The sequence below is a fragment of the Ovis canadensis genome, chromosome 2 (assembly GCF_042477335.2).
Source record: "Ovis canadensis isolate MfBH-ARS-UI-01 breed Bighorn chromosome 2, ARS-UI_OviCan_v2, whole genome shotgun sequence".
NCBI lineage: Eukaryota > Metazoa > Chordata > Mammalia > Artiodactyla > Bovidae > Ovis > Ovis canadensis.
Window position 1 is genome coordinate 737,218 of NC_091246.1, and position 20,624 is coordinate 757,841.

The following is a 20,624-nucleotide window of genomic DNA, read 5'->3' on the forward strand; positions in this document are numbered from 1 at the left end:
GTGCTGGAAGAGACACAGCCACAGACGCAGGGGGGAGGGCTGTGTGGCTGGGGCGGGATTGTTCTGTGTGATAATTTGGGGCTTGGTTGCACAAGGTGCTTACATTTGTCAGAATTCATCACACTGCACTTAAATCAGTACCTGTCGTTACGTGTAATTTACATCAATACAGTTCAGTTGAAATAAAAGAGTAAAGTGGAAAGACCCCAGCCATTCAAAGAAGACAGGTATACGTGAAAAATTGGCTTCAAGTCTCTTATTTGAACATCAAGTTTTAAAACATTGAACATTTTTCTTGGAAAAGGTGATTTAAAGACACATACCAGCCCCAAGAAATGAGACAGGTGCTGGGCAGGGGGTGCACAGGTGGAGCGCTGGGGAACAGGGAGGTCTTCCCATGCTCGTTCCCAGCTCGTATTTGTGAGTTAAGGGGTAGTGTGATCGCGGGGTGCACAGGTGGAGCGTTGGGGAACAGGGAGGCCTGCCCACGCTCGTTCCCAGCCTATATTCGTGATTCAGGGATGGTGTGATCGCGGGGTGCACGGGTGGAGCGCTGGGGAGCACGGAGGCCTGCCCACGCTCGTTCCCAGCTCGTATTCGTGATTCAGGGATGGCGAGATCGTGGCTTTAAGGCAGCACCCTTGGCTGACACTCACCCCGTGGAGTTCCTCCTAGCCTCCTCCCCTGTGCAGCTTGGTCCTCTCAGGCAGTAAGTTGCCCAGGGCGCCTCCCATCCTGCTCAGGATCCTGAGAGACAGGTGAGCTGCTGTCCTAGGAGGCCCATGTCGGAGTGCCCGCTGCACCTCCACTCAGACTCTCCAGCTCAGACACCAAGGCGTCTCAGAGTCGCTGCTCCACGGGCTGGTGGGTCACGGTCGAATGTTTCAGAACCCGGATGGCCCTTGGCTCCTTATCCCCTGCACCTGTGACAGCATCATAAATCAGAAGGAAGCGTGTTTTGTCCCCACCTTCTCTGACATCGGCTTCTTGGGTGGTGCGTGGCAGGAGATGGTGGCGGAGCACTTGAGTACCCTCAGCTGTGTCAGGGGTCAGGGGAGCTGACAGGTGCAGCCCAGGGCGCTCTGCCCAGATTGGGGAGCAGCCTCCTCACTTCTCCACCCTTAAGCTGATGTCCCATCTGGGGCAGAAGTTAGACTCATGATGCTCTAGGTCCTGCAGGCTATGAGCTGTCCTCTGATGACATGGACTGGCTCACAGAGTTTTAGCCTGCCCAGCACTGGAGCGGCCTAATCCGTGACCACAGCTCCTAGAGGTCTGTCCAGGCCCTCTTCTCTGGTGGCCATCAGGAGGCGGAGCTCCAGGCGCCTATATCACTGGTGTTGCCACCGTTTCCTCTAGACCCAGGCTCGGAGCTGCAGCGGGCAGGCAGCTTGTGTCCTGCGGCCGATGCGGGTCCGGGGATGGAGAGAGCTGGGAGCTGACCCCAGACGGGCTCCTGCTCTCCCCTCATCCCTGACCCGCCTCTAGAGGGAGCTTGGAGCTGACCCCAGACGGGCTCCCCCTTCTTTCCCACCAGACCCTCCGTCTAGGAGGCTGTTGAGCATCACTGAAAACCCACTGATCTGCAGACACCTGGTGTCTTCCTTTAGCTTCATGGTTCTTGGGATTATACAAAGTGCACGTCTATCTTCTCACGGTCCCCAGGGGCCAGCTGGCGTGCGTGCTGGCGTTTCTGCAGGCTGGCCTGGGGTGGGGCCGGGCTGGGCTCTCGCCTGAGACCAGGTCCTCTCCGGTGGAGGGCGGCATTCAGTTCCTTGGGTTTGGGGGCTGGGTCCCCATCTCTGTATGCGTCCCGGCGGCGTGTCCCGCCTCTCAGGCAGCAGCAGGTGACCCCTTGTCCTCAGCTCCTGACTTCCTGTCTCTGACCTCCAAGCCCGATGGGAAGGACTTGAGACCACATTGGGCCAGCTGGATACTTTTCCTAATTTAAGGACAGATGACTTCAGATCTTAACTGCAGTAAGTCCCCTCCATACGAGCAAGTTCCACTTCAAGAGCAAGTTCGAAAGTCTGATTTGTTCCTGTAAGTCCAACAGAGTCAGCCTAGGCACCCAACTAACACAGCCGGCCAGATCGTGCTGTACTCTGATGTGTTTACAGCACTTTTCACACAAATAACACATAACAAACACACAAAAACGAGGAGAGTGTTTTTGATCTTGCGGTTCAGTGCCTGGAGAAGTACGGCAGTACGATGCCTCGGCTGGCACCCAGGAGCTGAATCTGCTGAACGGGGGAGAGAGTGCCTGGGCGGGGGGCAGACCCGCAGCAACAGGAGACGGGGGGCAGAGCTGCAGGCCCACCCCCGCCTGGCGCTGGCGGGGTGCACGGCCACGACTCTGAGGTCTGCATCCTGAAGGCTCGTGTGTAGGGGACTTACTGTGCGCTCGCAGAGCCCAGCAGCAGCACAGGGCTCCGTGCCCCGCAGAGCAGCCGGGCTCAGCTGCCTGCGCTCGGAGGCTGGGAGCCCGGCCCGAGTGCCCGCGTGTTCAGACCCGGGAACCTCGGATCAGGAATCTGTCCGGTGAAGACGCTCTCAGCCTCGCTCTGCAGTCGCGTGCTCTCACGTGGCCCCCATGACAAGTCCCATTTAGGTGCCGAGACCTGGGCTATCGAGGCGCCCACTCTGTCTGGATTTCAGAAGCTGAGGGGAGGGCCGTCCTTAAGGACAAGGGAAACGTGTGCTTTAGAGACGGCTGTCGTAGGTCCAGCCACGCGCAGGGGACTTTAGATGCTCTGAAGCCTGGGCCTCTGGACTTGGGTCAATGGCTTCACCCCCGGGGGGCGGGGGCAGGTGGTGTGGAGGAAGGAGCGGGTTTGGAGGGAACCAGCTCTTATCCCGCCTCATCTGTGGGGCTCTTGGGGCCTCGGGACCTGCATGGCTCGGGAGCCCTGCCGGGCGGCCCAGCGGGCGGGAGACCCGGGCGTGCTCCTCTAGTCCTAAGGTCGTTTTATGGAGAAAACGTGAAATAGCTCAGGGTTTATCGGAGCTTTTAAACTCCTTCAGAAGCGTGCTGACAGCTGTGGGTTCGTTAGCGGTTTGTGGGGCGAGGAGTGCCTGATATAGGAGCAGGGAGACAGTCTGAGCGAGTCCCGCGGCGTCTGCGTGCCTGCCCGCTCTGGGGGATTCGGTGCCCAAGGCGCTGCTCCTGTGGTTCTGCCCAGATGAGCCCTGCCTGGGCCCCCGCTTCACGGTGGCCTCGAGAAGGGCAGGGAGCCCCTCCCTTTGCTCCTCTTTCTAAGGACGGAGGAGGGAGGGAATTAAACAGTGTTGGTTCTGTTTGTCCCCGGTCTTCCGTGTTTGTGAAAGTAACAGAGAGCTGGCATCTTGTCACTGACAGTAAGACCCCGTTCGGCTGTGTTGGGAGGGTTGTTGTTTCGGAGGAAGGAGCGTGGATGGGACCCAGGGGCTTTACGGCAGCCACACTGGGACAGACTGCAGATGAGTGCGCTGTGAACAGCGAAGCTGGGAGTTGGAAGGATCCCGCTGACGCCTGGTTTGCTTTGCAAAGGATGGCTTCATGTTTAAACGCTCGTGCCAAGCTCCCTCCTGTTTACTTGGGAAATCCTGAAAGCACAGCGCACTTGGTGGAGCAGAGCCGGGGAAACAGCATCCTGGGGGCTGCAGGCATCTCCACAGAAGGAGGGCCTCCTGCAGGGTGGGGTCCTGCTGAGGCTCATAGCAGGGTCAGGAACCCAGGGCCCGCTCTGCACTGGGGCCTGGAGAGTGGGCCCCAGTGCTCGTGGCTGAGCTTGCCTGATCCGGGCAGGCGCAGGTAGGGGGCTCTAGGGGCAGGGCCTGGGCAAGGCCTGCCTCGGGACAAGGTCGTGATGGGCCGCAGGGATGCTCAGCCAGCTTCATCCATCCTGCAGAGGGGGCTCTGGGGAGGAGAGCCTGCTGGAGCTGAACAGTTACCTTCTGGTGGAATACATACGAAAACGTGTTTAAAAATCAATTTACTATGAAAATAAAATTGAAGGTTGGAAAGGGACAAAGTATTGTGACCTGTAAATCTGTTGCCGGACAACAAACTCGCCTGTTTCACAAACACGTCTATTCGGCTGCTTCAGAGTCTAACAGGCTCTTCATTTAGATGAAAACCACATGGATTAAGTAGTTAAAAGTCTGGATCTGAATTTAGAGATAAAGGCCAATTAGCAGTGGGGAAGCTGGAGGGCAGGGTGGATAAACTGTATGTTTTTCATGGAGGGAATTGTTCAGAGCGCTCACTCCCCGGTGCAGACCACGCTGTTTCAGGAAGCTCGTGTTTTCGGCCAGTAGTTCAGGGTTTCCTAGTAGATAAATCGAAGGGGGCGCTGAGTAGAACTGGGTGTGGCGTCTGCTTCCTCGTCACCCCTGCTAGGATATTGCACTGGGTCAGCGGGCACTCCTGTTAGAGCAGAAGTGTTCAGGGGTTTGAAAGGTTTGCTTCATAGAACTGAAAGCCCTCAAAGGCTGATAAGTGCCTCCTGGACACAGAAATCCTGATGGAAAGACAAAGAAGATGGAGAGAAAGACGTGGTGTTTGTGTCTAATTTCCTTAGCTATAGACTCAAACTACAGGTTCTATTCAAAACAGCGGTAAAAAGAAAGCTTCAAGACTTAGCGGTCCCTGTGCTTTCAGCCGCCTATGGGTCTTTCAGAAGGTGTTCTACTTTGTGATAATGAATTATTTCTCTTTTCTTGATTTACAGTATTTTGAATTTTGTTCAGACTGATTTCAGTCATTATGCAAAGTGGAATTTTGAAAGGCGTGGTTAATTAGGAAGGATTTGGGAACATAAGGACGAGATGAGACAGGTTCTGCACACACGTTTGCAAGCACAGAGCTGGTTCTCCCGCCTGTGCTGGATGCAGTGCTGTGCCTGTAATTACGTGCCCAAGTGTGCTGGGCACGGGCTCTCCCTCAACCCACCTCGCCACCGCCCCGCACCTGCGGGCAGCCCTTCAGGCCCCTGTGTTCAGAGGCTGCGCCCTGGCTTGGGGGACAGAGGTTCTGCGTCCGTGGGCCGTGGGCTTGGGGAGGGGGGAGGCTTGCACACCCAGAGGCGTGTTCTCCAGCATTAATTCACAAATACTCTTGCACACCTGCTCCGGGCAGCGCTGGCTAGCTGGGGGGGCAGGGTGGGGAGGTGGGGAGGATGAGTAAACCCGGGAGTCCGTGCCCTCTGGAAGCTTCCTGTCCATCAGGAATGCAGGGCCTGAGGTCAGAGCAGAGAGAGGCCTGCATGAGGTGGTCTTCCTCCCTTTCCTTCAGCGGGACCCTGGGAGGGGCCCCACCATCTGGCTGGGACCCGCTGCCCCATCGGTCAGCCCCCTGCTCCCTGACGGGCCGAGGCTCGGAGGACTCAGCCCTGGGCTCAGGACAAGGGTGACGACAGGTGGATAAGCTGGCCTTTGGGGCAGCACAAAGGGGAAGCTATCTATTCTTTTCTGAATTTGGTGAACTTGGGTGGGGTGGTGCCAGAATTTTCCAGTATTAGTGGCTTTTTAATAAACGCGGGGAGAAGGGTGCCTGCATTTAAATTGGATCTTTACTATTTCATGTGCGTCCTTGGAGCTGCCGCTGCGTGGTGGGAAAGGTAGAAAATCTCCCTCTAGCTTCTGTGAAAAAATACCACCCACGCCACAGAGGCAGGCTTGAGAAGTGTGATGCGTGAGTGACAGTTTGGAGATGTTTTTCAAATTCTGAGGAATACGCACACTTTCTCCCTCTCATTTTGGCCAGTGAAGCTTCACAGCTCGATGCGAGTAAACAGATGCCAGGCTCTCTGCTTCCAGACACGAGGGCTTCAAGTTCCTCAGAGCAGAGATGCTGGTCTCCCCTGGACACCATCAGGGTGTAATGGACGGGACTGGCCGCTCCCCCTGGACACCATCAGGGTATAATGGACGGGCCAGGCCGCTCCCCTGGACACCATCAGGGTGTAATGGACGGGACTGGCCGCTCCCCCTGGACACCATCAGGGTATAATGGATGGGCCGGGCCGCTCCCCTGGACACCATCAGGGTGTAATGGACGGGCCGGGCCGGGGCCGGGGGCCTGGGGGCTGTGGGCCATGAACCCTGGGTCAGCGGTTCTGCGGGTCATTTTGAAATATCGAGTGTATTCGTTCTTTAAACGAAAGACCACACAACGTGTTACAAAGAGGCTTTGTAACTCTAGGTTCTTTTTCTCCGATGTTGCAGCTTTGATGGCCGGTCAAGTCGGGTGCTGCTGGAGTTCCCCGGCACAGCTGAAGGAGGTGTCGGGGGGGTTGTTGCTGTGGGACCCACGCAGGTGTCCAGGGCCATGAGATCACCGATCTGTGCTGTGTGGTCATGGAGCCGACCTAGCAGAGGTGTTTGTGCAGAGCTTCTCAGCAGGGACGGAGGGAGAGTCCACGGGGTGGGGGGGGCTGGCTTCTGCACCGGGGAGCAGTGGCAGGACACGGGGGTGCCCCCGGGAGAGCCCGTGCTGGCGGTGTCTGTGGAGAAGCGGGGAGGAGCTGTGAAGGGGCAGGAGAAGACCCAGACCGCTCCCCCTCCAAGCGCAGAGCTGACGTGACGTCGAACTCGCTGTTTCCCAACCTGAAAAGTTAAGCTGCATGAACGTTGAACCTTACTGGAATAGATTTCTTTTCTTAGCCAGAAACTGAATCGCTTCAATCCCTACAGTAGGGAACTGTCTTCCTAGATTTCTCTTTGAAAATCAGACTTTGTCTCCAAGCGTCAGGAAATCCTGGAAAGGGTAGACTTTTCCAAAAGCACACGGGCACGGCCCATCCTCCCCTTGCCTGAACTTGGCTGCTTCCTGGGAACTCAGGCCCCAAACACGCTGCCTTCTCTGGGTGTAGGTTTTACTGCTGATCTTTAAGAGCTGTTGTGCGATCTCACAGAGCAGCTGAGTCCTGAGCAGTGGGTACTCTGCGGTTTCTAGTTCTGACCATGACCTTGACCATCTGGTTAAAATGCTGAGAATCCTGAGCTGATGCTTTGACTGTAGAACCGTGAGGCAGGTTCCACCTGCGGACGGCAGAGGGCGAGGGGCTTGCAGGGGAGCCTGAACGCCACACGAGCTGAACGTTGAGCAGACAGAACCTCAGAGCTGATCGGGAGACTTCTCCATTCGAGCGAGCACGCACACGATTTGTGCGACAGACCCCAGCATAACTGCTATAGCAATAAGCCAGAAAGCGGGTTTTCTTGCCACACTTTGCGGGTGTGTTGGGGTCTGTCTTCAGCGTCGATGCCGACACTGCCATTGTTTCTGCTCATGCAGTTTTAACTGCACCGCTTTCCTTGGCAGACAGCCTCCTCAAGCAGCAGCGTTTGCATAGGACCCGCGGGTCTGCTGGAATCACATTCGTCACCCCGCGTGTCTCTCCCAGAATTTCCGTTTTAGGGTGGTTGGCGTTTTGAAGTCCGTCATGTGGACGGGGCTCCCAGAGCTTAGGTGTCTGCTTGTCTCCTGGAGCTGAAGCATGGGCATGCTGGGATTCAAAACTCACCCCTTTTCCTCAGAGAGCCGACTGTCTACACCTGGTGCCTGGGTGTTTGCTGAAGCCCTTTTTCAAGCTAGGAACAACTGCTGTGTTGAGTGTTTTCTAGCATGAGAGGGTTTTGGGTTTTGGGTTTTGCCAAGTGCTTTTTCTTCACCTGTTGAGGTGATTGTGTGATTTTTAAAAATTCTGTTGCGATGATGTATGACGTTAATTTCCAAGTGTCAAACCAACCTCGAGTTCCTGGGGTAAATCCCATTGATTATGGTATAGAATTCCTAATAGGTGTTCCTAGATCTAATTCACTAGTGTTTCATGGAGACTTTTTTCATCTGTATTCAAAACAGATATTAGTCTGTAGTTTTCTTGTGATGACTTGTGGTTTTGGTATCAAGGTAACTAAGTTGAAAATGTTCTGTTCTGTTTGGGGGAGAGTGTGAATAATTGTTATTAATTCTTCTCTGAATGTTTTGTAGACCTCAGTGGTGAAGCCATCTGGGCCTTGTCTTTTTATTTGGTTAGTTTGGGGCTAAACATTGAGTCTCTACACTTGTAATATTATCTTCTCAGATTTCTTCCTAAATCAGCTTACGCAGTTGTATCTTTCAAGGGTTTGTCCATTCCGTCTAATCTCTCTCATTTAGTGACCGCAGGTGTTCACGTGACTTCTTTATAATCCCTTCTGTTCCCGTGATACTGGTGGCGGCAGTCCCACTTCCACCTCGTATCCTCGTCTTTTGGTCTCCTTCTTTCTCCCTCGGTCCACATAGCGGAAGGCTCGTCAGCTCTGCTGTTCTTCTCAAAGAGCCAGACTCCGTTCACACTGGTTTCCTCTGCTCCGCTTCGCTGCTTCCAGCCCCAATCTTCATTATTTCCTTCCGTCTGCTTTCACTGTGTTTAGTTTGCTCTTACTCTGTGTGTATAAACACATATATATTTAACTTACTAGAGAAATGTAAGTGCTTAATTAGAAGGTATTCTCTAATATAAAAAAAAGCAGAAAAAGAGGAACAGGAACAAAAATTATGTGAGACACGTAGGCAACGAAAAGTAGAATGGCAGACGTAAGTCTAACTGTACCGAGAGTAGAGTTGCATTTCAGTGATTAAATAGCCCGATTAAAAGGTGGATTTTCAGACTAAATAGGAAAAACAGATCTATCTTCAAGAGACATATTTTAGATACAAACAGATAAAGAAAAGATGGAAAGGCATCGTAAACAATAAACACAGAAAGATGGGGTGGTTATGGTAGTGCCACACAGAACAGAATTCTAAACTGAAATTGTTAGAAATAAAGAAGAGAGAGGCGTTTTTTAAAGGTAAATGTTTAAGTCATCAGGAAGATATAACAATTAAAACTATATGTGCCCCAAACAGAACCCGAAATGCATGAAGCCAGAACTAACAGCAGGAGAAGCAGACAGCTCAGCAGCGACCGTGGGAAGCCTCGGCTCCCGGCGTCAGCACTGGATGGGAGGCCAGGGAGAACCTCGAGAGAAGCTGGGCTCCAACGCAGCCATAAGCCAGACAGACCCAGTGACGTCTGGAGAGCCTCCATCTGCAGGAGGAAAGGGGGATTCTAGGGTTTTGAACTTAGTTTCAGTATATCTGTTTAGGATACTGAGACAGGGTAGTTTAAGCCCACAGCTTGAGCTGTGCCTCCCGTGGTGGCAGCGTGGCGTTGCCGAGCAGGGCTGACGGGGGCTGGGGACAGCACCGCCCCCTCCCAGTCCTGAGGCCCCGGGCCCCAGCGCCTCCTCCCAGCATCTCTTCTCTTCCTCCTTCAGGTCCAGCGAGATCCAGGTGCAGGCCCTGGATGGGGTGAGCTCGGGGCCCCCCCAGTTTCACGCGGCCCAGGAGTGTGCCGACTGGCTGAGGGTGGTGTCGGCCAACATCAGCGAGCTGATGCTGCAAAACGTGAGCATGGAGACGGCCCCCTGCCCCTGGGCCTGCTTTTCAGTCCATGGAAATAGTCACGACTCTTTGTTATTTAAGACTAACCCTAAAACGGTCACAACATCAAACAGAAGCACGCACTTTTAAAGCTTCTATTTGGAGGATAACCGCCTTACAGTATTGTGGTGGTTTCTGCCGCTCATCAGCATGAATCGCCACAGGCCTCCGTGTGTCCCCTCCCTCTTGAACTTCCCTCCCCCGCCCCACCCCGCCCCCCTGGGTTGTCACGGAGCACTGTTCACAGTGGCTAGGACACGGAGGCAACCTAGGTCCCCATCGACAGGCGAAGGGACCGCGACGTCGTGGTGCACGCGTCCCGTGGAATGGTGCTCAGCTGTGAAAAGGGCACATTTGAGTCAGTCCTAGTGGCGTGGACGAGCCTGGAGCCTGTGATACGAAGGGAAGTACGTCAGAAAGAGAAAGACAAACCTCGTGCTCTCTTTTTCAACACATCGAATCTCTAACTAAGAAAAAGGGAAAGACTAAGTCACCCGCGAGCTTCCCGGCGTGAGAGGAGAGGCTGAGTCGGCGTCTGTCTCTTCGCCCTGGCCTGCCTCTCGTCTCCCCCTGGCCATGACTTGCACCGCGTTCCCTGTGAGCGTGCACTTTGCATGTTCTCTGTCCAAACGCACTGATGAAATGCGACATGTATTTGGGGAACCCAACTCGGGTAGAGATGTAACTTTCCAAAACAGAGGAAGCTTAGAAAGAGGCACGGCCACCAGATAGTCTCAGCAGCTCACAGCAGGTCCCCAGGAGGGAGCAGGTCCTCTGTCTCCTTGAATGGTCCGTGTAATGATCAAGGTCAATATTGAAATAAATAAATGTGCTAAAACCACATGGGGTGGGAGCAGCACCTGAATGAATTCCGAAGTTCCCTAGAGCAGCCCGTACCCTGGCGGTAACATCGCGGCCACAGCCGCGGGGGCTCACGGAAGGAGCAGCCCTTGGCCGAAGGTGGCCGTGGACCAGTCTCGCGGTCCTCAGGCCCCACTGGGTGACTCGCCCCACTGTGCACATTCACGCCCCCAGGCCTGCTCTGGTCCAGGCCAGCTGGGGGCGGGCGGGACCTGTGTGTTTGGACGCCCGCGTTGCGAGGGGAGGGCCCCGCAGCCGCCCCCGCGGCCCCGTCTCTCACTGCTGACTTGCTCCTGGACGCTGCCCAACACTGGTTCCTGAGCACTTTGAAATACCAGGGAAGCAGAAACGCGTGAGACTCATATTCCGAGGACCCCAGGGGCTCTCAGCTACACAGGAGGTGCCACGTGTGCGCTAAGTTGCTTTAGGCACGTCTGACGCTGTGCCGTGCTATGGACCGTAGCCCGCCAGCCTCTCTGTCCACGGGATTCTCCAGGAAAGAACACCAGAGTGGGCTGCCATTCTCTCTTCCCGGGGATCTTCCTGACCCAGGGATCAAACCTGCATCTCTTGAGTCTCCTGCATTGGCAGGCGGATTCTTTACCACTAGTGCCACCTGGGAAGCCCCCCAGATTCTCTCTAAGACCTCAGTTTTCCAACTTGACATGTGATTTCAAGGGTATCTGGGTGGATAAAAGGCAAAGAGAAAGGCCAGGTGGTGGCCGCTTGGTATTTGCAGAAGCACCGGGCTCCGTATGAATCTCGCACCCTGGGGTGCTGGGCGGGGCAGAGGGAAGGAGACTTGAGCACCCGAGAGCCAGAACTGCGGATGCAGAGCCCCGTTCCCGTGGCAGTCTTGACTGATCTATTATTCTGGACCTTCGTGTCCTCGCTGGTTGGACTTTGCAGGATTGCTGGGAGAATCGGGGAAGGAGTGTGAGCCGTGAAACTGCAGTCGCCTGAGATGGTGTGTGCAGGAGGCATTTCCCCCAGGCTTTCAGATGCTGAAGTGTAAGCTGCTGCTGCCCCATAGCTTCTCTTACATAAACTGCTGCTAATTGAAAAACAGCAGAGTCGGCGTGCTCGTCTCGGGTGTCCTGTTATGAGATTCACTGCCACACAGTCCTCTGTGCTCTGGTTTGGTTTTCAGGAAGGAAAAGCATTATAAAAGAAACTTACTTCTGGGGACAGCCCATGCAGCTAATTAATTTCAGTTGCCAATTAGACAGGTTGAATAATTTTGCCATTAATAAATTATACTGACTCCTTGCTTCCCTCTCTCTACAGATGAAAATGGCAAATAAATGCTGTTCTCCTTGTGACCAGGTAGGATTTGTGGTTTTCATGTTGATCATACAATGTCTCCGAAAGTTGCCTCTTTCTGGTTTTGAAACCTGATTTGGAAATTTTGACAGAGAAGCATTAGCACACGTGTGATGAAGTCACAGTCCTCACCTTCAGAGTTAACTCCATAAAGCTGCTTGTTTATCCTGGAGATTGCAGGGCAGGAACCGTCCTGCCTGAGGGTGCCAGGTTACCACTGAGTGGTCTAGGGGCGCCTACATTTTATGAAGGAACCGTGGCCAAGTGATGGCCCAGATGCGACTGTGGAGGCTTCGAGGGGTTTGATGGCTGAGACCAGCCTGTATGATTCGGAATCGTCAGCATCGTGTAATTTTCTTGGCCAGCTCCTTCACTGGGAAGTTTCACTCTGGGGGGCCTTTGACAGGGCAGGTGCTGCTGCAGGCGGGGTGGGAGGAGAGTGCTGTCCTGCCCCAGCACGCAGGCCTTTGTTCACCTGGACCAGGGTTGCTGCAGCCCCACGTCCTCAGGAGCCCTCAGCCCATTCCTTCCAAGAGCAAAGTGAAGTGAAGTGAAAGTCACTCGGTCGTATCTGACTCTTTGCAACCCTATGGCCTACACAGTCCACGGAATTCTCCAGGCCAGAATACTGGAGGGTGTCGCCTTTCCCTTCTCCAGGGGATCTTCCCAACCTAGGGATCGAACCCAGGTCTCCTGCATTGCAGGCAGATTCTTTACCAGCTGAGCCACAAGGGAAGCCCAAGAATACTGGAGTGGGTCGCCTATCCCTCCTCCAGCAGATTTTCCCTACCCAGGGATTGAACTGGGGTCTCCTGCATTGCAGGCAGATTCTTTACCAGCTGAGCCACAAGGAAGCTCCAAGAGGGAAGTCCAGCTTATAATATTCCCAGTTTTCTGACTCGAGGACAGCTCACTCACTAGGCCTGTAACTATGTAGTTGTATATCAGATGAATAAACTTTGAAGTCACTACGTTCTTTTTCTATTTCCTTTTTGATAAAGTCATAGTTTAAGCTGTAAGTGGGAATTTTTTGACTGGAGAGTGCGTGAGCTTTCCACAGCTCTCACAGGCTTGAGTAGTATTCACTGTAGTCTCAAGTCAAGAAAACAAAAGAATGTGTACGGTCTGCTTTAAACAGTGCTGAGGGATAAAGTTTGAATTCAGAATGGAAGGCATTCAGGAGCGTAAAACCTGCCAATCAAATATTTACTGAAAACTAGGAAATTAGGACCATGTCTTAAGTTAAACCCCTCTAAACAACAGGTTTAAATTAGGAAAGAGACACAAAGAAAAGTTCTTTTATTTCTTGTGATGTTGTTTCTAAATTTATGAAGAACTAGTTTTGTTTAGGGGCGTCCCCGGAGGCTCAGTGGTAAGGAACCCTCCTGCCAATGCAGGAGATGCGGGTTCAGGCCCGGGGTCGGAAGGTCCCCTGGAGGAGGAATGGGCAGCCCACTCCAGTGTTCTTGCCTGAAGAATTCCGTGGACAGAGGAGCCTGGCGGGCTGCAGTCCGTGGGGTCACCAAGAGCCGGGCTTGACTTAGTGGCTAACCAGCAACAACAGAAGCTTCGTGACGCAGCTAAGTGAGAGCAGCAGCCTTTTAAGGAGAAACGGCAGCCCACTCCAGTGTTCTTGTCTGGAGAATCCCAGGGAGGGGGGCTGCTGTCTATGGGGTCGCACAGTCGGACACGACTGAAGCGACTTAGCAGCAGCAGCAGCCCCATGAATGTCTGAGCTGATATAGGGCTCGTTCCATCTCGTCACACAGACAGCGGAGTTTTCCTGCTGTACTTTGTGTGTCCAAGACGTTTCTCTCGGACTTTTCCCCCAGGACCCACCGCCCCCTAGTTCACACTTAAAGCCTGTCTTCTTGAGTCTGGATCCCAACACTTGAGTTAAATCTCAGAGACAGTTTTGGGTGAAGTAGGAAAGAACAGCTTTATTGCCTTGCCCACCAAAGGGGGCCGCAGCAGGTGCTCCCAGAACTGTGTGCCCCCCGGGGGCGGGGCTGGGCCGCGGGGCATCCCCTCCTCAGGCGGGGGGAGTGCTGATGAGCATCCTGGCACGTGCAGGGCCCGCGTTCGCCTGGCATCAGGTGAGCTGGTGCTGGGCTTCAGTGGTTCCTATCGAATGGATACCTTCTCTCTAGAATGAAGAGGCTTCAACAGGGAGTTTGCATCTTCTATCTGTTGGGGTTTTCATTCCGCAGAAGAGCTCAAAACACTGTTCTGCGTGCCCCCAAGGGGAGGCGGGACCCTGCCCCAAGGACGCGCTTCTGGCGCTCCACTCCCCCCACCCCTCCGCATCCGGTCCCGTCCCTGATTGGCAGCTGCTGAGATCTGCCCTTTGGAACCCAGGGAGGTCCCCGAGGCTGAATGAAGCCTATTCCCCACAAGCTAGAGCTGGGGACACAGGAAGGGCTTTTTTGTCCAGGAGCCCGAGGGGCCTACATGGTTTTAGGACTTCAGAGAACCTGCCCTCCAGAAGCCCCTCCGTTCAGCTGCTCCGCGGCCTGTCACAGTGACGTCATCCTCTCCAGGACTGTCCAAACACATCACACGTGGCCGGCGGTCTGGAAACACGCACGCACGAGTGCCCGTTACGCTGAGAACACGCAGCTTTCGAAGGACTTGAACGTGACCTGTTCCGAGGACACTGTGTTCTCATGGCTGTACTTGACTGCCCGGCAGGTTGAAAAGAGCACCCATCTGGAAATCAAAACATGTTTTGTTTTACTTAGAAATTAACTCTTCTTTCTCAGTGAATCACACGAGAGAACCATGAACTAGTTCAAGGAAAGTTAAAACCGTCTGAGGAGCAAAACTCCCGGCACAAGGGACATGAAATGAGTTAGGTTTCAAAGGCCTCCCGAGCAGCGGAGTAATTTTGCAATGGTTTTATAAATTTTATCATGTATTAAGCCACATTTGTATGATGTCAGTTTTGGTGGTCTGATATGAACAGAACCTGGATTCTGATCCCACTGACCCCTTCTCTGGCGGTGTCGTTGGAACAAATTAACATCTGAGCCCCAGTTTCTTAATCTATGAAATAGACAGTGGTAATGGCAGAGTACATCATGAGAAACTCAGCTGGAAGAAGCTCAAGTGGGAATCAAGATTGCCAGAAGAAATATCAATAACCTCAGATATGCAGATGACACCACCCTTATGGCAGAAAGTGAAGAGGAACTAAAAAGCCTCTTGATGAAAGTGAAAGAGGAGAGTGAAAAAGTTGGCTTAAAGCTCAACATTCAGAAAATGAAGATCATGGCATCTGGTCCCATCACTTCATGGCAAATAGATGGGGAAACAGTGGAAACAGTGTCAGACTTTATTTTGGGGGGCTCCAAAATCACTGCAGATGGTAACTGCAGCCATGAAATTAAAAGACACTTACTCCTTGGAAGGAAAGTTTTGACCAACCTAGATAGCATATTGAAAAGCAGAGACATCAGTTTGCCAACAAAGGTCTGTCTAGTCAAGGCTATGGTTTTTCCTGTGGTCATGTATGGATGTGAGAGTTGGACTGTGAAGAAAGCTGAGTGCCAAAGAATTGCTACTTTTGAACTGTGGTGTTGGAGAAGACTCTTGAGAGTCCCTTGGACTGCTAGGAGATCCAACCAGTCCATTCTAAAGGAGATCAGCCCTGGGATTTCTTTGGAAGGAGTGATGCCAAAGCTGAAACTCCAGTACTTTGGCCACCTCATGCGAAGAGTTGACTCATTGGAAAAGACCCTGATGCTGGGAGGGATTGGGGGCAGGAGGAGAAGGGGATGACAGAGGATGAGATGGCTGGATGGCATCACTGACTCGATGGACATGAGTCTGGGTGAACTCCGGGAGTTGGTGCTGGACAGGGAGGCCTGGTGTGCTGCAGTTCATGGGGTCGCAAAGAGTTGGACATGACTGAGCAACTGAACTGAACTGAATGGGTACTCTAATGTGGTTATTTTTTTTTAACCTTAATGTTTTTGTATAACTTTGAATTTACCCAAGGGGTGGATTCGGTTATCTGGAAGGAAACATTAGAGATGTTTGCCACTGTGTGGGGCTGTGAGAGAGCTAAGCCCTGCCCTGATATGCCACGCTTTTAGTAGAGGACTGTTTCACATTTCTCCAAAAGCTAAACATTTTGTATGCATGCTAGGAGTTTAGATTTATGATGTTGGACCCTATTTTAAAAAGGAGAGATTTTTTTCTCATTTTTAGCAATTAATCATTGATTTTGGAAGGTAGTAAAAATAGTATTTGAATAAGCATGAAAAAATAAAGGCATTTGACAACCACTGAAATTGACACATGAAAACAAAAGGAAACAGACCCGGAAGGATAGTAAGAAAGGCATAGAGTATAGATTTAGACTTTTATGTCTGGCAAATAAAATGACTAACTTGTCATCTGATCTAAAAGTGATAGTGAGATGACGGGAGTAAATTTAGAATTGTCCCAGGAAATCCAGGACAAATGGTCACCTGGCCAAAACAGCAAGAACCTATTTTACAAAATAAATTTCTTCTGAAAAACCTCACTTAAAGTGGATACCTGAATCAGCAAAACCAAAGGAAGCCTAAATAACTCAAGGTTTTCGAGCTTCTTCAGTGGAAGGGAAGAGACTAGTTGGGGAGTTATTACCTGGTGGGCATTAGCTACTCATTTTCACTCAGTCAAGTGAAAAAACGAAGAAAAAGGAACTTTCTATAAATTGAAACCAGGAAAGATAAATAAAAATATGCTCTTTATTTTAATGATTATATGCCCTTAATACAATCAGATAGGTGTTCATAAAATTATGGTTTTATTTCTTGGAATATGTAATAAGTCATTAGAAAGTTCATAATACAAAAGATAAAAGTAGCTTTTCTTAAAATCATTTATGCACTACGTATACCTAAAAAGAGTCATAGAGCAGGCAGTGTTCCCAGTAACAGCTGAGTGACAGTTCGTTTCTTCGCTGACTGATCCAGGCAGGGTTAGGCTACATATGGACGTGCATTGACTTCACATCCAGCTTTCAGATGTGTCGGGTTACTAACAGTCTGTGCGTCACCGGCTTTGCTAGAAGACGAGCTCCCAGTTTGCTCCTCAGTATGTGACTCCTGCTGGACGTGCGCCCAGCACTGCATCAACCAAACAGGGAGGAAAAGCAGCAGCTTAAAGACTGCCACAGCCTGGGGGTCGTGCCCGCCGGCCTGGAGCGAAGGGGCTCCACAGCTGGTGCCCGTGTCTCTAGAGAGACAGGGCAGCTCTCGGGGAATCAGAGGGGTCTCTGTCCCGAGTACACTGTCCTCGCGAGAAGACCGCTTGCTGCTGCTCTGCTGGAGACAGTCCCAGCTTCTCCAGGTCAGCCTGGGGGTCACGCCTTCAGCCTCCTGCTCACCCTCGGTCCATCTGCAAAGGGACTCTGTCCATATATCATCTGTCTGTCCATCTGTCTGTCCATCTGTCTGTCCATCTGTCTGTCCACGCTTAGCTCTCTGTCACCCGTCTATGGTCTGTTCACCTGCCTGTGTGTCTGCCGTCCACCTATCCGTCCATCCATCCACGTCTGTCTTATCTGTCTACCTGCTACTGCTAAGTCGCATCAGTCGTGTCTGACTCTGTGCAGCCCCATAGATGGCAGCCCACCAGGCTCCCCCGTCCCTGGGATTCTCCAGGCAAGAGCACTGGAGTGGGGTGCCATTTCCTTCTTCAGTGCATGAAAGTGAAAAGTAAAAGTGAAGTCGCTCAGTCGTGTCCGACCCTTAGCGACCTCATGGACTGCAGCCCACCAGGCTCCTCCGTCCCTGGGATTTGCCAGGGCAAGAGCACTGGAGTGGGCTGCCATCGCCTTCTCCTATCTGCCCACGTATTGACATATTTTCATGTCCGGGTATTCAGCTTTGTCTTAAGCTAAGTTACCCCGTATTAGGCTCCCACCTCTTGTGGGACCTACACCGCCATCTCTGAGTATTTCATGAAGAGAAAGGTTGTTGGAGACTTGGCGGCATTTGAATATATGATTGAGAAGTAAAGAAAAAAACAACAGAGTTTTTCCTCGTTACAGGCAGAAGAATTACTTACATTATGTAGGCCCCTTATGTAAATGTAGGCCCCTTAAATATGTGTAGGTCCCTTATGTATATATGTAGCCCCTTAACATATGTGTAGGTCACTTGCGTGTATGTAGGCCCCTTACGTGTGTGTAGGCCCCTTACGTATATGTACATGAATTGCTGCGTCTGCCCTGCCCCTATGAGATCGAGCTGAAGCTTGGTCTGCTAGGGGTCCTCAGCAGAGGAAATGTCTGCAGTCTTAGGGGCCCTCATTCTGCTAGAGACCCACCAAGGGCTGTTTTCCTTCTGTGACTTGGTTTTCCTTCTGAATGGTGTTCATTTTTTGGTCCTACCAGCCTTTACTAAATTAGTAGTTTGAAAGAATCTAGGTAAGATTCCTGGTGATAGACACAGTGTCAAAGCCGATTTTTGAGCTTGCTAGTGACTTAAAGATTTGTAATAATTGGAGAAGGGGGTGACAGAGGATATGATGGTTAGATGGAATCAGCAACTCAATGGACATGAGTTTGAGCAAACTTCAGGAGATGGTGAAGGACAGGGAGGCCGGTGTGCTGCGGTCTGTGGGGTCACAGAGTCGGACACGACTGAGGCGACTTAGCAGGCACATACACAGCGACAGGTGGGGTCACTCACGCTTCCTTTCAAGAAATTTTAAGGAACAAGCCCTCCTTGCCTCGTGGGTGTGGAGCAGATACAGGTAAAGACATGGGCCTCGTCCTCAGAGGGCGTGTGATGTAAGGCAGACGCCGAGGGAAGTGGGATAAGACACCCAGGGAAGACACCCCGGGTTTTGCCTTAGCTTACTGTTAGATTCATGCACTCAGTTCTTAAGTTGCGTGACTGTCTCCGTTAACTTTTTAAATCATATTCTGACTCGTGACAGTTCGCATTGTGTGTCACTAGAATCTAATATTGTTGTGTTATGTTCGGTGTTGAAGTCGAGCTATAAAGAAACAGTCATTTCTCCCCCATGTCTTAATGAAATGTTTACTACAGAAAGGAAAAATATACTAGTTGTTTCTGCAACCTCAGAGACAGATTAGAAATACTGTCTCTAATAGAATGTGATTAAATAACTTGGTTTTAAATATATGTGGAAGGCAGAACTCTGATATAGCTGAGACATCCAACACGGGCCAAAACTAAGGTGACTCAGAAGCTCATGTTCCGAGCCCGGCCTGGTGCAGCGGAAGCTTGTGTTCTGAGCCCGGCCTGATGCAGCGGAAGCTCAAGTTCTGAGCCTGGCCCGAGCCTGGCCCGGTGCAGCGGAAGCTTATGTTCCGAGCCTGGCCCGGTGCAGCAGTCTGGACCTGGGTGTCTCACATTTGTGCCGTGTGAGCCTGGCCCGGTGCAGCAGTCTGGACCTGGGTGTCTCACATTTGTGCCGTGTGCCCGGATTGCAGGGTGGTCGTGGCCGGGTCGGGCTGTGGGGTGGGCGGCCTGCTGTCTGCCCTCTCCACCCAGCGGCCCCGTGCTCTGAACGGGGCCTGGCAGTTCATTCTGAAGGTTTCGCTCCCCAGGTCGTCCACATGGGCTGGGTCAGCGAGAGACTGGGAGGTGCCGGCTCGTCTCAGACCTTCAGACCCAGGTTCCTGGTGCTGAAGGGGTCATCCCTCTACGTCTTTGTCTCTCCTCCGGTAAGCGGGCCCTCGGGGCTGGGAGGGATGCTGAGGAGGCCGTCGCTGAAGAAGCGTCAGGCCCAGCGTTTGGAAGCGGTCAGGAGGGTGTGCGGCGGGCCCGCCTCCAGCTCGACATCCGCTGATGGAAAGGGCTCCGCTGTGGACCCCGGGCCCTTCTCACTCTGAACTCATTCATCAACCGGCCACGTTTTCCTTCTTTTCAAGCAGCCACTGAGACGTGAGAGTGTTTTCCTGCTGAAGGTCCCAGCGGCTTGGAGGTGGGGGTGCAGAGGCGTGGGGGTCTCAGACCACTGCTTATGTGGTCGAAAGAGCCACAAAGCAGGAGAAAAGCCTTCTCGTCAGACGTTTCTGACTTCATGGTCAAATGGTGAAAACACAGAGAGACAGCTCACTCATGTCCTCCACGTTTTATAAAAATAAACAGCCTGATCTAATGGGGCCCCCAGCAGAAATTTAATCCCGAGTGCTACAGTTTGCGATTTATTTTCTAATTCTCACCAGCACCGCTTTCTCAAAACTGACCCCGTGTATGTGTGCCCTGCCTCCAGGCTTATCGGTTAAGGCCGATTCACTTTTGAGTCTGCACATCAGAGCTGCAAACAAACAGCAAAACCTGATCGCTTCAGGACCTAAAAGTTGAGATGCAGGTCGCCTACAGCATTGCTGCTTTACTGCCATTAAAAATAAGCGCCAGGGTGTCCCTCCCTGTGGGGCCGGACGCTCTCTGTTGCCATCCGCCCTCCGCCCGTCAGCGGACGCTGTAATCGCGTCTGTGGCCCGGCTGCTGTGATCGGTGAGGGACGTGGGGCGCAGGCTCTCGAGACTCAGTTTGTTTCCTTTGTGTAAACATCCAGGAGTGGGATCACGGGATCGAGCGGTAGTTCCGCTTCCGTTTCTCTGAGGAGCCCCCGTGCCGGCTCCGCGGTGGCCGCGCGGTTCACTCTCCGCGCATCCGCGCGGCGCTGTCTTCTCCTGCTGGGGTGATGGACACGTTTATGACAAACAGGCGCTGCTGGTTTCATGCGCCTTTTCAGACTCATCAGTCGTGTAGGGCGCATCTGTCAATCACACCTCAGTGTGTGAAAATAAAGAATAGTAGAGGGCCAATCAAGTTTTACTCAGACATCTAGACAACAATGCGTGTCTTCAGTGACAAGCAAGGTTTTCTTTAATAAGCTTCCTCTTGGGGAATAATTTTAGAGGGTGAGATGATTCAGTCGCATCACCGACTCAATGGACATGAGCCTGAGCAAACTCTGGGAGGTGGTGAAGGACAGGACCCGCCAA

The 20,624-nt window shown here is 52.4% G+C and overlaps 1 protein-coding gene across 1 annotated transcript in view; it reads left to right on the plus strand.

Annotated features, from left to right (window-relative positions):
* Positions 1-20,624, plus strand: part of SNTG2 (syntrophin gamma 2) — a 105,477-nt gene that overhangs the window by 63,477 nt on the left and 21,376 nt on the right. Inside the window, 6 exon segments of the mRNA XM_069576445.1 lie at positions 707-758; positions 5,279-5,392; positions 6,211-6,564; positions 9,292-9,421; positions 11,606-11,644; positions 19,218-19,334. Coding sequence (XP_069432546.1) covers positions 707-758; positions 5,279-5,392; positions 6,211-6,564; positions 9,292-9,421; positions 11,606-11,644; positions 19,218-19,334 — 806 coding nt within the window.